We start from the raw sequence: 14621 nt of genomic DNA, 5'->3' as shown, positions 1-14621 counted from the left end.
GTTAGTAGATACTTCAATGCTGTTCTAGATGCTCTATGCACTCTGTCCCGCGACGTCATTACCATGAGAACCACCGAGACACATCCAAAAATATCCAACAGCCCAGAAAGATTCCACCCATACTTTAAGGTAACATATATATATGTAATTAGAATTTAATCTTATATTCGTTAATTTGTAGTACCTACTAATAGAATAACTTTTTTTTATTTTTTCTAGAAATGTATAGGGGCTCTGGATGGCACTCATATCCCAGCATCGGTTCCTCTATATATGCAGGATAGGTTTAGAGGTAGAAAACACTTTCCAACACAAAATGTGTTAGCTGCCGTGGACTTTGATCTTAGGTTCACATATGTCTTGGCTGGATGGGAAGGATCAGCTCATGATTTCTATGTGCTACAAGATGCATTGTCACGCCCCTCAGGATTAAAAATTCCAGAAGGTATTTAGTAAAGTCATAAGTGATGCCTAGTGTTTTGCCTTAAAAAAATTTTACCTAACTTTAGCTAAATCCAATTGTAGGTCACTATTTTCTAGCTGATGCTGATTACGCTGCTAGACCTGGTATATTACCTCCGTATCGAGGTGTTCGGTACCATCTTAAGGAGTTTCAGGGGACTAGGCGACCAGAGAATCCAAGGGAATTGTTCAATCTTCGTCACTCCTCCCTTAGGACTACTGTTGAGTGGTCATTTGGCACACTCAAAAACAGATTTAAGATACTAACAAGTCAGTCATTTTTTCCTCTTAAAACTTAAGTAAAGATAGTATTAGCTTGCTGCACTTTGCATAACCTTATAGTAGACGAGGGTCCTGATATTTATGTCTATGATGATGAGACATGGTTTGGAACTCTTCCAAGGAGCAACCGTTCCCATGGTGATATGAATATAGACAACCAGCTGTGGGCAAATATGCGCGATCAGTTAGCCCAACAAATGTGGGATGAATGGGATCGAAATTGATGTATTTGAGCCCAACAAATGTGCGCTTGTATTCGGATCTATGTACTTGTATTGTGTGTTTGTATTTGGACGTGTGTGGTTGCATGCAGACCTATTTACTTGTATTGGATGGTGTATTCAGACCCTTTGTACTTGTATTTGATGGTTGCATTTAGTTGCTATTGATTACCTATATAAAGCGGCTGTATTCAGATCTTGTTTTGTTGCATTGCTATATATTTATTTGTTGATCTTGAGTACAGATATGGTTAAAGGAAAAGAGAAAGAAAAGGTTGAAGGTGATGGCTCCGCTCGTGAGAGGACCATCACTTGGGATGATGATCAAACCAAGTTTATGTTTGGTTGGTTCATTGAGTTCATAAAGGATCAACATGCTGGTTTCAAGCTTAAAAAACAGCACCACTTCAAGTGTGCAGAAGCATTGAATAGACAATTCAATATAGGGGTAAGTGCTACCCAAGTTGAGAGACATCTGAGACACTACAAGGAAAATTGGAAATTTGTTGCATTAGCCTTAGCTAAGAGTGGTAACACTTTTGATGCAACAAGGTCTATGGTAATTATCTCTGAATTAGACAAGGCAAATTTACAGGTGCTCTCACTTTTTCAATGTATTTTTGTTAATATTTTACTGTTTTAATGTAACTTTTGACAACTAAGTAATATGTTACTTTGTGCAGGTTAGAGTAAGAAGGCTCCTTTCTAAGCCTATCAAATTCTACAATGAAATGCAAGAATTGTTCCGTAACAGCAATGCAGACGGTTCTCTTGCTATGGATGCCGCTAATTGCATGAATGACACACAAGATGATGAAGACAATGACTTGAATGATGACATATGCAATGACTTTTCAAATTATGCTCAACCTCAAGATGATCTAGGTGATGATTCTGACACTTTGCCTTCTCCTACAAATGAGCAAACTAGCTTTTTATCCCAAACTGCCGATGGTAGTTCATCTAGCTCTGGAATGAAGCGTCCTAGAGCTGAGGGTAAACTAGCCAAGAGAGATGTGAGACCGAAAAGTCGGTTGTCAAAAATAGGGGATACGATTGCAACTACTTTGGTGACCCTTCAACAAAAACTCAAGAAGCCGGCACCGGCTCCACCACATATGCCTAATTCTGATGCTATCTTGTGGCAAAGGCTTGAAAATATGACATTAACTACCGATCAAAAGCTGATGGTGGGAACTTTTCTAGCACATAAGGATCAAAAGGGTATGCGTGGTTTTCTATCCGGTTCAGCTTAGATGACATTTCAATCATGGGTATTCAAATTTCTCAGTGATTCGGGGCTGTAATTCCCTATGTGCTTGACTGCTATTTTATTTAAGTGCCAGGTGATATATGTTTCAGTTCATACATTATTACTTTCATTGTTTGCACTTTGCTAAAATGAGCTGTTTTGCATTTGTAGACTCATTCAAGAATTAACTGAAGGTGGATGGTGTATCCAACAGCAGTTCTTTTGATTTTCTTTTAGGCTGATATATGACAGCTAATGAAGATATATGGTGATGCTCACATATAGTTTCTGTAGCACTAAAATGATGGTAGTATGGTGCTGCTCATATAGTTTCTAGCACTAAGATGATGCTACTATGGTGCTGCTCTAGTTTCTGTAGAACTAAGATGATGATAGTATGGTGGTGCTCACGTACTTTTGCTAATGGTACGATCTTTTGTGGACAGTGCTACATTAGTATCCAACTTATATGTTATTTGATACAGCTGCTAATTAATGTTTGGCAGCTTTTAGTTTTTTGAGCTTTGCATCTCTGGTGAGCTTGCAAGAAACATCATCCTTGGCACTTGTGTCTGTTTGTTGTTATTTACTATAATAATTTTGCATTTATTTAAATGCTAGACTGACAAAGAAGAGTTTTTAGTTTTGGTCTAAGGCTGCTGTTCATTTTCTGTATGAGGATTTCCATATGACCATATGTCATGCTACATTTACATCAGATTGTTTGAAAGGCCCCAGGGAGTTCAACTTGTGACTGAGATGGCGATATACTGATACCTTGTATATCTCCATTCATGGTTACTTCATCAGCACATATAGAATTTGAGCTATTTTTTTCTAAACTATGAACCTCATATTGGGAGATGGAAACCATTGCTTTTTCAGGTCCTTGGAAACCAAATGCAAAATCATTTTCAGATTGCAGCATAGAGAACCCCTGAGCAGCTTGCAAGTCTTCAGATGCATCAACTACTGGACCAAATGACCAGAACAATAAGTCCAGGGAGTTGTCAAAATTTTCAACGCCATTGCCTACATCAGGAGCTTTGAAACTAATGTCATAATTTGAAGAAACTTCATGTACTAAAGGAGCAGTTGCTTCCTTGCCGGCATTAGGAGTTTCTATCATGTTGATTTCTGGAATAAGTTCAGCAGACCTCGAATTGTCTGTATAATTCTCTGCATGCTTCGCATTGGGAACCATCATGGAGGTCCTCTCATCACAGCCTTTTTTTTTGGAATCATTGATGTCAATTTTCAGAAGATCACGGTTAAGTGGCTTTTAGGTGTGGTAGCAAAACAAACAGCTACCACACATTGCCTAACTGTAGGTGTGGCAGCCATCCAAACTGCTACCACATTTTTTTTCTAAATGCCTAACTTTAGGTGTAGTCATGAACCAAACACGTACCTGAACTTAACTACGCTAGACGTGCCACAGCTTAGGCAACAGATTAACCTTAGGCTAGGCGAGTGAGGCGTCGAACCAAACAGACCTTTGGTGCTTTGTGTTATGAGTTGGAGCACTCGAGTCGAGCACGACCTGACTGGTACTTGGAGTGGACGCATCGGAGTGCAGTGCAGTGACCGGTGGATTTGCTGGTGTAGCGAAGCACGCTGTACCCGTCACCTTTTTATGGCGAGAGAGAGGTGCCGGTTTCCTGATTGATGTGTGATCATGGCGCGTACGCGAACTGCGTGTGCGTGGGCCAGCAGCGCCGCAGTAGCAGTGGCGGATCATGAGGCCGGGGAACGGGAGGGATCGTCTGCGTCGCGTGTGTGAAGAGTGTGATTATTAATTGATTTGCATTAGGTTGTGCACGAAGCACTATATTAGGTTACGGAGAGAATGTGTGTATCATGCGTCGCTTCAACTTTCATGCACAGTTCGATCAGCTTATGTTGTGTTTCGTACCTCGTTCTGTGTGGTCGATATTCATGTGTAGTTGATAGGTTGCGATGTTACTCCCTCCATTCTAAATTAGTCAGTTCGTTTTAGATTTTCTATATTTTTTTATATATATAGATATAGCGTACATATAGGTGCATAGTAAAATATATATTTATAAAAAAATTAAAACGAATTATAATTTAGGACGGAAGGAGTATTTACTACCACCATTTTTGTATTTATCGGTGGGGCATCTTGATTAGTTTATTTTTGAACTAGTCATGCTGACCGGAGGTAGTATGTTCAAATGGTTGGTGGAGGGGTTAGACCCATCCCAAAAACTAATTGTTGCATCATGAAATTTATTCTCATCGGATGTTCTGGTGTTAACAAAATAAATGATCTTCATTGGAACATTCGGTGAGTACAAAACTTATCAGATGTTGGACTAGTCATTTGAACTCTTGGCCAACTCACCGGCGGATCATCCATTGATCCTAAACTATCGGATGAGGTCTGAGGTCTTCATGCCTCTCCTTTGTGTGTCTAACTACCTACAAAGCTCCTGTTGATTGTCCTATGTCAAGCATCCGGTGAACTCAATTCCCATAACCAGAACATCTTATGACTTGTCTTAGCACTAAATTTATGCATCTTCGAGCTCTCATGTTAATTTATCTAGTGTGAAGCATCTGGTGCACATTAATTGTACACGCTGGAGCATCATTTGAAGCTTCTACTAGTTCAACTCAATCTTTGTGTCACGGGCTTCGATCACTTCTTTTCTTTGATGTCTTGGATCTTCTTATGATCTTTAAGTGCCTTTAACATGTCCATTTGAGGCGTTTGCTCAGCCAAGTCATCATCTTGCATCACATCCATGTATACTAGCAAATGTTGTTATTCCCCGACCATATTATCACTTAGCACACAAATATCACTAAGCTATGATAGGATCATTTAGTGCATATTATTCATCATGATCATTTATTTTTTACGGAATGCGGTATATACATGAGCACGTATATACATGAGCACCTCCGAGAGCCTTGGTCATCAGATTTAAGATTGATGAAGTACACTCATCCCTATGAATATACGAGAGCGCACCTGGCCCCTAGAAGCATCATCGAGAGAACAAACAGATATTGAGATTGACGAAGTCGCAAGTACCTCACTGTCGACAGGTACGTCACCTACCACTGAAAGAATATATAGCGTCGTTAATTCCTAAAATAGATCCAGTAAAATGTAAGTACTCATACAGTCAAGGTACTTGAACCGGGTGGGTAGATTCTATCATAAGGAATTAACTGAGCTACGCTCAATTTATTTAGTCATGATGACATTGATTATCAAAACCAAATTAAGGGTATACAAATTTTCAATTACAAGCCCCCACTATCAATTAAGAAGTCGACCACTATCAATTAACAAGCTGTAGTGGCGTTTTTTTGCGTGTATTGTGATATTGGCTCTAGGAGGATGGTACATGGTAGCGGTTTTGAGCAATCATAGATATTAGTGTTTGTGTGTGTATGTGAGCATTTACATCTTCGATTGTGTTTTGGTAAAAGAAATTAATTAGCAGTAACAAGTTTCTCTGAAAACGGGAGAGAAAGGAGATCAGGAGAGCGGCCGGTTTGATGCAAGGGAGTGCTGGCGAGGAGCAATGATGGAGCAGCGATGAGGAGCTTGGGTGATAGTTAAGTTCAAGCCGTACTTAATTGGTTATGATTAGACATGGCTAGGGTCTTAATTGGGTAGGGACCCAGGCCCGTCCTGAGATTTCAGGGGCCGGGGCAAGACTTAAAACTAAAGTCGCTTTAACAATAATAATAAATAAATAAATAATATATGAATAAAATAGTACCAGTGAACACTCAAAATGTATAAAAAATTATTAATATCAAGCAATCTATATATATAACTTTAAAATTTTCTTGTAACATTTCTAGATGCAAAGTCTGTGACGATGGTATTAATATCTATTTCATCCAATAATTTCTTCTCGATGCATAAACTTGCCAAACCATTTAACCTTTTTTAGATATTTTAGACCACAGATAATTCTTCAGCAGCTTCAACTTTAAAAGATTCTTTCAGCTGAGGCCACAGTAACTGGATTTAATAAACTCATCTGTTTGTTTCCTCTTCTTTCTTTTCCCATTGCCGGATGGTTATTTTCTAGATGACAAAATATTGCTTTATGCAAAAACTAAAGATGAAACAAGTTAGTCATACATGTCAATAATTTAGGGCAAAACAGGAACATATACATTAATAACTCCATGAATATAATACCTGATAGCTCTGAATCCTGATTCGCTAATTCCCGCACAAGGGTCGAGATGACATGATCATGAATGTAATTTTTCTTTAAAAAAAGAGACAAGATTGATCAGTATGCGATCAATTGGTTACTTACACTTACTGGTTACTTACACTTACTGCATTATGCAATCATGATTCATGGGAGAGAGAAGGTGATGGAATTAAGACTAACATAGTAACATGATAGATGAATTGAACTTACGTCCAACGTCTTGCGTGCATGCGTCCTGGGTTCTGGACTTCTGGCCTCCCGTCGGCTCGGCCGTTGCGTCCGCGTCTTGCGTGGGCCGTGCCGTGGCTGCCGTTGCCTGTCGTGGAAGGTCACCGGCAGCGGCGGCGCGCGCGATCGCGAGTTCTCCGGCTCCGGCGGCGCGTGAGCGGGCACAAAAGGAAAAACGATTGGAGTTCTGGAAACTGCAGAACGCTGAATCCTACACGTGACTGCTAACGCTAATCATAATAGGATTTCATGGCGAGTTTCATGGCATTAATTACCATAACATGTCAGCATTTTTGATGATGTGGCAGTAATTTAATAAGGGAAAAGAAAGAACCAGTTTCATCCTTATGACACTCTGCTAACTCGTTTCTAAGACGCTGGAAATGGCGTGAAACGACCACTGTCACTACCGTTGCTTCATGGGGGATCTCGTGCGCCAATAGATCAACTAGCATTTAATTACACTGGTTAGTTTTGGAAATAGTGAAATGAAACTCTCCATTGAGGTATAGTGTTTCATTCATCCCCCATGATATGGCGTTCTTGGAAATAGGGATATGAAACCCCCATTGTGATTTGCCTAATAGGCTAATACCTACTTTCTCAATCCCAAAATAAATGTTGTTTTAGCATTCAAATTTTATCCCACAAATAGTATTGTTTTAGCTTATAATGAGATCCATCTATTTAAAGCAATACCAAGTACCAAGAAAATGTTGTATAGAAAAACGCATAGAGCCAATAAAATACTTAGTAGATATTACTTTTTTAGTTCCAATGCATATGCATTCATTGAGAATCCAGAAAATCAAATAAATAACACAATTTTTAATCACAATTGCTAGAAGTAATGAGGAGTAACAGGGTCATTTCTTAGGATGAATAATTTGTCTGAAATTTTCTAAAACAACACTTATTTTGGGATGGAGGGAGTATACTCTACGTATACCTAGGGTGGGGCCTCATAGAATTTGGGGCCGGGGTGGCTGCCCCTCTCCACCCCCCTTAATACGATGATAGCACCGTAGTACGTGTTTGGATTTTTGGTGTGATCTAGACTACTTAGCTTATGCAATGGCATCGCTATTATCACAACAAAGGTCCACTAGACTGTACGCACTAGGAATAACACCCAAGTCAGAAACAAACTTTCTGATCCAAATAACCTCGTTCGCAGCTTCCGAAGCTACTATGCACTCGGCCTCCATCACAGTTTCTTACTTGGAACTTTTCCAGCTCACTGCCCTCCGTTGAGGTAGAACATAAAACCAGATTGCGATCTAAAGTTGTCCTTATCAGTTTGGAAGCTAGTATCGTTATAACCATTTACAACGAGCTCCTTCTCACCTCCATAGACTAGGAACTTATCCTTAATTTTTCTAAAGTACTTCAGGATATTCTTAGCTACGATCCAATAAGTCTCTCCTGAGTTTGACTAGTATCTAATTGCAACACTTAGAGCATAGGCTATATCAGCGCGTGTACAAAGCATAGCATACATGATGGATCCATTAGCCGAAGCATATAGAATCGCACTCATCTTCTCTTGCTCATCAGGTGTCAAGGGACACTGACTCTTATAGAGACTGATACCATGTGATATTGGTAGAAAACCCTTCTTTGAATCCTGCATATTGAACCTTTTCGATAACTCGTCAATATATATATATATATCTTGGCTTAATCCAATTAGCCTTTTCGATCTATCTCTATAGATCTTAATGCCGAAAATATATGCAGCCTCACCTAAATCCTTTATTGAGAAATTTTTTCCCAATGAAGATTTTGTAGCTTCCAATATTAGAAAATCATTTCCGATCAACAATATGTCATCCGCATAAACATCCGCATAAAGGATCAGAATAGAACCGCGCTCCCACTAGCTTTTTTTATAAACACAAGGCTCTTCCTCATTCTTGATGAAGCCAAACGCTTCAACTATTTCATCAAAACAAATATTCCAACTCCGAGATGTTTGATTTAACCCATAAATGGACTTTTGAAGCTTGCATATATTTTTAGCATTTTTAGGATTGATAAAACCTTCAGCCTATATCATATACACATCATCACTAAGATTTCCGTTCAGGAAAGCCGTTTTGACATCCATTTGCCATATTGCATTGTCATAAAATGCAACAATAGCTACAAGAATCCGAATAGACTTTAGCATTGCGACAAGCGAAAATGTTTCGTCATAGTCAATACATTGAATTTATTTAAACCCTTTCGTCACCAATCACGCTTTATGGAAATGAATTTATTTAAACCCTTTCGTCACCAATCACGCTTTATGGATATGAACATTTCCAACCATGTTTATCTTTTTCTTAAAAATCCACTTGCACTCCACTGGTCTCACACCGTTAATGGGATCAACTAAGTTCCAAACTTAATTTCCGTGCATGGATTCTATTTCGGATTTCATGGCTCGAAGCCATTTCTCAAAGTCTGGTCCCCTTATTGCTTCTGTATAGGTCTTAGGCTCATCATTATCCAATAACAATACGTCACGCTGCCCCGTGGCTAGAAGCGTGAACTTTTCAGGTGCATGATGTGCCCTTACAGACCTTTGTGTGGCTGGTTGTTCCACAACGGGTTGTACAACTTTTTGTTCATCCTGTGAAGGTGAAGGTTCAGTGGGGTCTGAAACCGTTTCAGGTACTTCGTGAATTCTTCAAGTTGCACCTTGCTCCCACTAACTCCTTTTTAGAGAACTCTTTCTCCAAGAAGACACCATTGCGGGCAACAAATACTTTGACTTCCGCTTGATTGTGAAAATAATATCCTTTGATTTTCCTCATATACCCCCAAAAAAACACTTATCTGATTTTGGGGTGAGCTTACCGGGCATCAAATGTTTGACATAAGCCTCATATCCCTAAAATTTGAGGAAAGATAACTCAGGATGTTTTCCAGTCCATACCTCATATGGAGTGTTTTTCACAAGCTTAGTTGGAACCCTTTTTAGTGTAAACGCAGTAGTTTCTAGAGCATAACCCCAAAATAATAGTAGAAGATCAGTTTAGCTCATCATCGACCTAACCATGTCTAACAAGGTTTGGTTCCTCCGTTCTGAGATCCTATTCCATTGAGGCGTTCCGGGCGGAGTCAATTGTGAACAATTCCACATTGTTTCATATGATCACCGAATTCGTGGCTCAAATATTCACCCCCACTATCAGATCACAGAAATTTAATTATCTTGCCCAATTAATTTTGTACTTCATTATGAAATTCTTTGAAATTTTCAAATGATTTAGACTTGTGCCTCATTAAGTAGATGGATCCGTATCTACTAAAGTTATCAGTAAAAGTGATGAAGTACTGAAAACCACTTCTTGCTACTGAGCTTATTGGTCCACATACATCGGTTTGTACAAGTCCCAACAAGTCACTACCCTCTCACTTTGACCAGTGAAGGGTGCTTTAGTTATCTTTCCAAGTAAACAAGACTCGCATAGGTCAAATGATTCAAACTCAGATGAGCTCAATAAGCCATCTTTATGGAGTTTTTCTATACGCTTCTCATTTATATGACCTAAGCGACAATGCCAAATGAAAGTGAAATTCAAATCATTCGGTCGAAGCCTTTTAATTGCATTAATGTTATAAACAGATTTATCTTCAAGATCAAGGATGTACAATCCATTCACTAATGGGCAATGATCATAAAGTATATCACTATAATAAATTATACAATACTTGTTGTTTATTACAATCCCATAACCATCAACTTCTTCCAAATATGAAGAAGAAATAATGTTCTTACTCAAAGCAGGAATGCAATAACAATTATTTAATTTCAAAACTAATCCAGAGGGTAACGACAAGTGATAAGTGCCGACCGCCATGACTGCAACCTTTGCTCCATTGCCGACACGAACATCCAACTCGCCCCTTGCAAATCTTCTAGTCTTTTGAAGTCTCTACAACTATTTGCAAGTGTGAATCATCGACCCAATATCAAATACCCATGATTCACTGAAAAATATAGCAATATTAATTTCTATAAAATTTGTAACATTTATACCTGAGATGGAAGTCTCACTCCCCTTCCTCCTCCTCCTCCTCCTCCTCCTCCTTCTTCTTCAGATCCTCCAAGTATTTCTTGCAGTTTCTTGACCAATACCCCTTGGCATGGCAATAGAAGCATTTATCATTGGGAGTAGGACCACATTTGACTTTTGGTTTTTGCTTAGAGCTTGAGAGCTCATTAGAAACCTTTCCTTTATCTTTGCCTTTAGGAGGCATCCCATGCTTTCTCTTTTTTTCTCCTTCTGAACCACCATCACATGAGTGGGATTTTTCTTAATGCTCTCCACCGCTGTTTTTAGCATACTATGCAATTCAACCAATATTTTCTCCATACTATACATGTGAAAGTTTATGATAAAAGGCTCATAACTCGCCGGGAGCGATTGGAGAATGATATCAATGGCTAGATCAGGCTTGAGTTCAGAACCAAGTTTCTTTAAAGTCTCAATGTAACCATTTACTCATGAGGACTGATTGGGCTATCCTCTGCCAGCTTGCACGCAAACAAGGACTTTGAGATGTTTTACCTCTTAGTCCTAGCTTGGTTCTCAAACATTCCACGCAGTCCCTCCATCATGGAGTGAGCATCGGCATGCTCATCCTGCTTCTATAGATTAGGAGATACGGTGGCAAGCATGAGACAGCTGACATCGAGCGAATCATTGCAGTGTCCTCTGCTAGCTTGCACGCAAACAGGGACTTTGAGATATTTTACCTCTCAGTCCTAGCTTGGTTCTCAAACATTCCACGCAGCCCCTCCATCATGGAGTGAGCATCGGCATGCTCATACTGCTTCTATAGATCAGGGGACATGGTGGCAAGCATAAGACAGCTGACATCGAGCGAATCATTGCAGTGCTTCTCATAAGCTCTGCGGGTTGCAGCAGTTGCACCATCGGGAGGTCATCAGGGTATTGTTGCTCAAGAACATACTCCTTTTCCTCTTGCCTGAGAACAATTCTCAAGTTGCGGTACCAATCAATAAAGTTCATTCCACTTAACTTTTCTTTCTCAATAATAGATTGCAAATTGAAAGTGGAAGTGTTACTGGCAAACATGATCTACAATATTAAAATAATAATAAAATTTTAGCACTAAGTTTTATGCAATGCTTCTATTAACAAATTTAATAAAAGACTCCCACTATATTAACATCGTTTTCCCTCTAATGACATATAGGGGACCAGGATCCATATTCACTAAAATTCTAGTGAGTTTTGGCTTCATTGCTAGAAAGTCAGTGACATAGGTAAACAACAAATTGCTAATCATATCTCTATATGACTCTTGTTTGTTGGGTGGCATCCATATCTCTATATGACTCTTGTTTGTTGGGTGGCATCCAATGCCTCAGCTCCAACTCCATATCCTAAAGCCCAAAACTAGTTTGATAGTTTTGTTGAGTAAACAAATACTATTGCTAGTGAATGTCTGACACCCACCTAGTTGATGGTACTCTACTTTGGTAAATCTACCACACAACGATCAAAATTTTAATAGGTGTAGCTATTGGAAAAGGATTTCAAAGTTGAGGGAAGCTATTCTATCATGATTAAAAGCATATAAACCATACGAAAGATGAGAGAATAGTATGACAGGTAAATAAAAATCACAGGCATATAATCATATTATACTATGAACAGTACGACCCTTTGCATCACAATAGGCTCCATCGCTATGGCTCCACGGTGACCTCCACTGCCATCCTTCCTGTCTTGTGGTGATCATCATGGCCATCATGCTTGAAGCCTCTAAGGACAAATACTAAGCTATTACATCTAATAGCATTAGTAAAGTAAATTACATGAGGGGATCAAGCATCAAATGTCTACACGCGGACCGTTATACAATAATGGGACAACCTCAACCCGGTTGTTTCAACTTGTGACTCGCAAGTCACATAACTTATTATACACAGATCATCACATGGTATTGAAGCCATACCATTCATACCCTGCAAAAACGAGTTAGACGCAGAACAATTCTACCGTAGGGGTATGAAGAGGCTGCTATCAACAGATTGCAATGTCCCGTGCCTATAGAATCGCTACGAAAATCTCATCGGATTCATCCAATCAAGCCGATTCAGGGTCATTCATAATGTCCCTTATTTTCACTAGATCGCTCACACTGACCATCGCTACCGGTACATCGGAGAAGACCGCAACACATGACTTAGATACATCAGTTCAATCTCTTCTCGTTTGCACAATTAGCCCAGATGGTGATTCCAACTGGTATGGGTATATCGTGCGCACAGTAGAGAAAGAACACGAACCAATCTACAGTCATCGTGATGCTATCAACTCGTACCAATCCCGCACCATGCATCAATCTATATATCGCATATGAACATATTGCAAAACCCTAAACAAATCATATCTCTATGTGCGCATCCAGACCAAAGGCTAAACATGATTGCTCTGATATTACTGATACATTAATACATAGTGGCTAATAGGTGTCAGGTCTAGATCTAATGGCTGGATAACATAACATTGAAAATATGTAGAAACTAGAAATCTTCCCATCACTTAAACTATTAGACAAAATCTGTTCTCTGCATTAAAGCTCCTTCTTAAAGACATTCACTGTATCGTTGTGATCCTAACATACTGCACTGTGTCCGTGCAATAGCTAATAAGCTAAACCTGTCGTTTTTTCCATGGAAAAGCTAAACCTATCCTTGATCACACTCGGATCTTGAGATGTCAGAAAAAACAAATGCCAAAACAGACCGTGCTGCCATGAGCATGCATGCATGAGCCTACGATCTACCCGTATCTGGTATCTCCGCGGGTAGCTTTGGTCATCCTAGCTTATTAGCAACCCTTCTAAGGTGGCGTTTGGTTGGTGAACTGGTATCGCAAATGCAAAGGGAATTAGATCACTGTATATCTGATTATATAACGGTGATTATGCACTTTGTTTGGTTGCCGTCTATAATGTTATTCGATACTCTGCTCCGTCAAACTTTGCAGAACCAGAACCGATTAAAATACAAAAGCATAGCCGCTTAACAAGAAAAAGAGCCTGAATAGAAAGGAAGCAGCGATATAATTTTAAGAGAAAACTACTGATAATTGGGAAGAAAACTAATATGTACATGCATGATCAAATGCAGAAAAAAAAAATCCAATCTCCATGGCCCAGCAACTTCCATCTGGAGCAAGATCAAGCGAACCAAGCTACAACAAATCAGGGCAAATCATCGCTCTGACCATGAGCGTGTGGCTGTTCCTAGGCATGGAGCCTTTATGCTCTTCATCCTGCTGCCTTGTGCTTTTCATTTAGATCTAGGAATGCTCTTCTTCCTCAGATCTAGGCTGGTGGAAGATGATTTTCTTAGGCGGAGATGAGTCGGGGAGGAGACAATTGATAGATAGCCAACCGGATTGCCAGATGAGATGGATGGAGTTGCCCTCTGCCGCGTGGCGGCGTAGGCAAATACGGAGGTGCGGAGTCCGCGCAGCGTGGAGCGAAAACTCAGAGATGACGATGGTAGGACTCGATTAAGAGAGGGCTAAAACAAACAACGATAACATGATCTTTTTAGCGCTCCATGATCAAATCACGTTACATTTCGGTGAACCAAATGCTACCTAAGTTCTAAAGCTGGTATCTGTAGGTTAAAGTACAACAGTGTATTCTAAGGAAAATATCAGGATAACGTCAGCAAACAGATAAAGGGGTCACACATTAAGCAGATACACTCCAATCAGGATTAACTCTTAACAAAAACAAGTAGAAAATTCGGGAGCCAAATAACTAAGGGTAACAACTAACAACGTCATCCACATCAGCAGAAAGTGGAAGTTGCGGATGGCGATCGGTTATCAGGTCATGACTTGGCGCATTGGGTTGCCCAGCCATGGCGCCTTGGCGCATTTGCGAAAAGGAAAAACTATAGCCACCTCATGA

At 39.7% G+C, this 14621-nt stretch overlaps 1 protein-coding gene across 1 annotated transcript; it reads left to right on the top strand.

The window, feature by feature from the left end:
- Positions 1 to 1212: 1212 nt before the first annotated feature.
- On the top strand, positions 1213 to 2221 carry LOC112890541. Its single transcript, XM_025957417.1, has 2 exons — positions 1213 to 1560; positions 1649 to 2221. The coding sequence occupies exons 1-2, from the start codon at positions 1213 to 1215 to the stop codon at positions 2219 to 2221; spliced, it is 921 nt and encodes a 306-aa protein (XP_025813202.1).
- Positions 2222 to 14621: the final 12400 nt, after the last annotated feature.

This window comes from Panicum hallii, chromosome 4, assembly GCF_002211085.1.
Source record: "Panicum hallii strain FIL2 chromosome 4, PHallii_v3.1, whole genome shotgun sequence".
In the NCBI taxonomy this organism is placed as follows: domain Eukaryota; kingdom Viridiplantae; phylum Streptophyta; class Magnoliopsida; order Poales; family Poaceae; genus Panicum; species Panicum hallii.
Note: the sequence above shows the minus strand (reverse complement) of the source record. Positions and strands in the feature narration are given on the sequence as shown.

What these genes read in the sequence shown, in the direction of transcription:
- LOC112890541 (XM_025957417.1), top strand. Translation starts at nt 1,213, where the DNA reads ATGGTTAAAGGAAAAGAGAAAGAAAAGGTTGAAGGTGATGGCTCCGCT. An exon ending in TAGACAAGGCAAATTTACAG is followed by an intron (nt 1,561 to 1,648) that starts GTGCTCTCACTT and finishes TACTTTGTGCAG; the next exon opens with GTTAGAGTAAGAAGGCTCCT.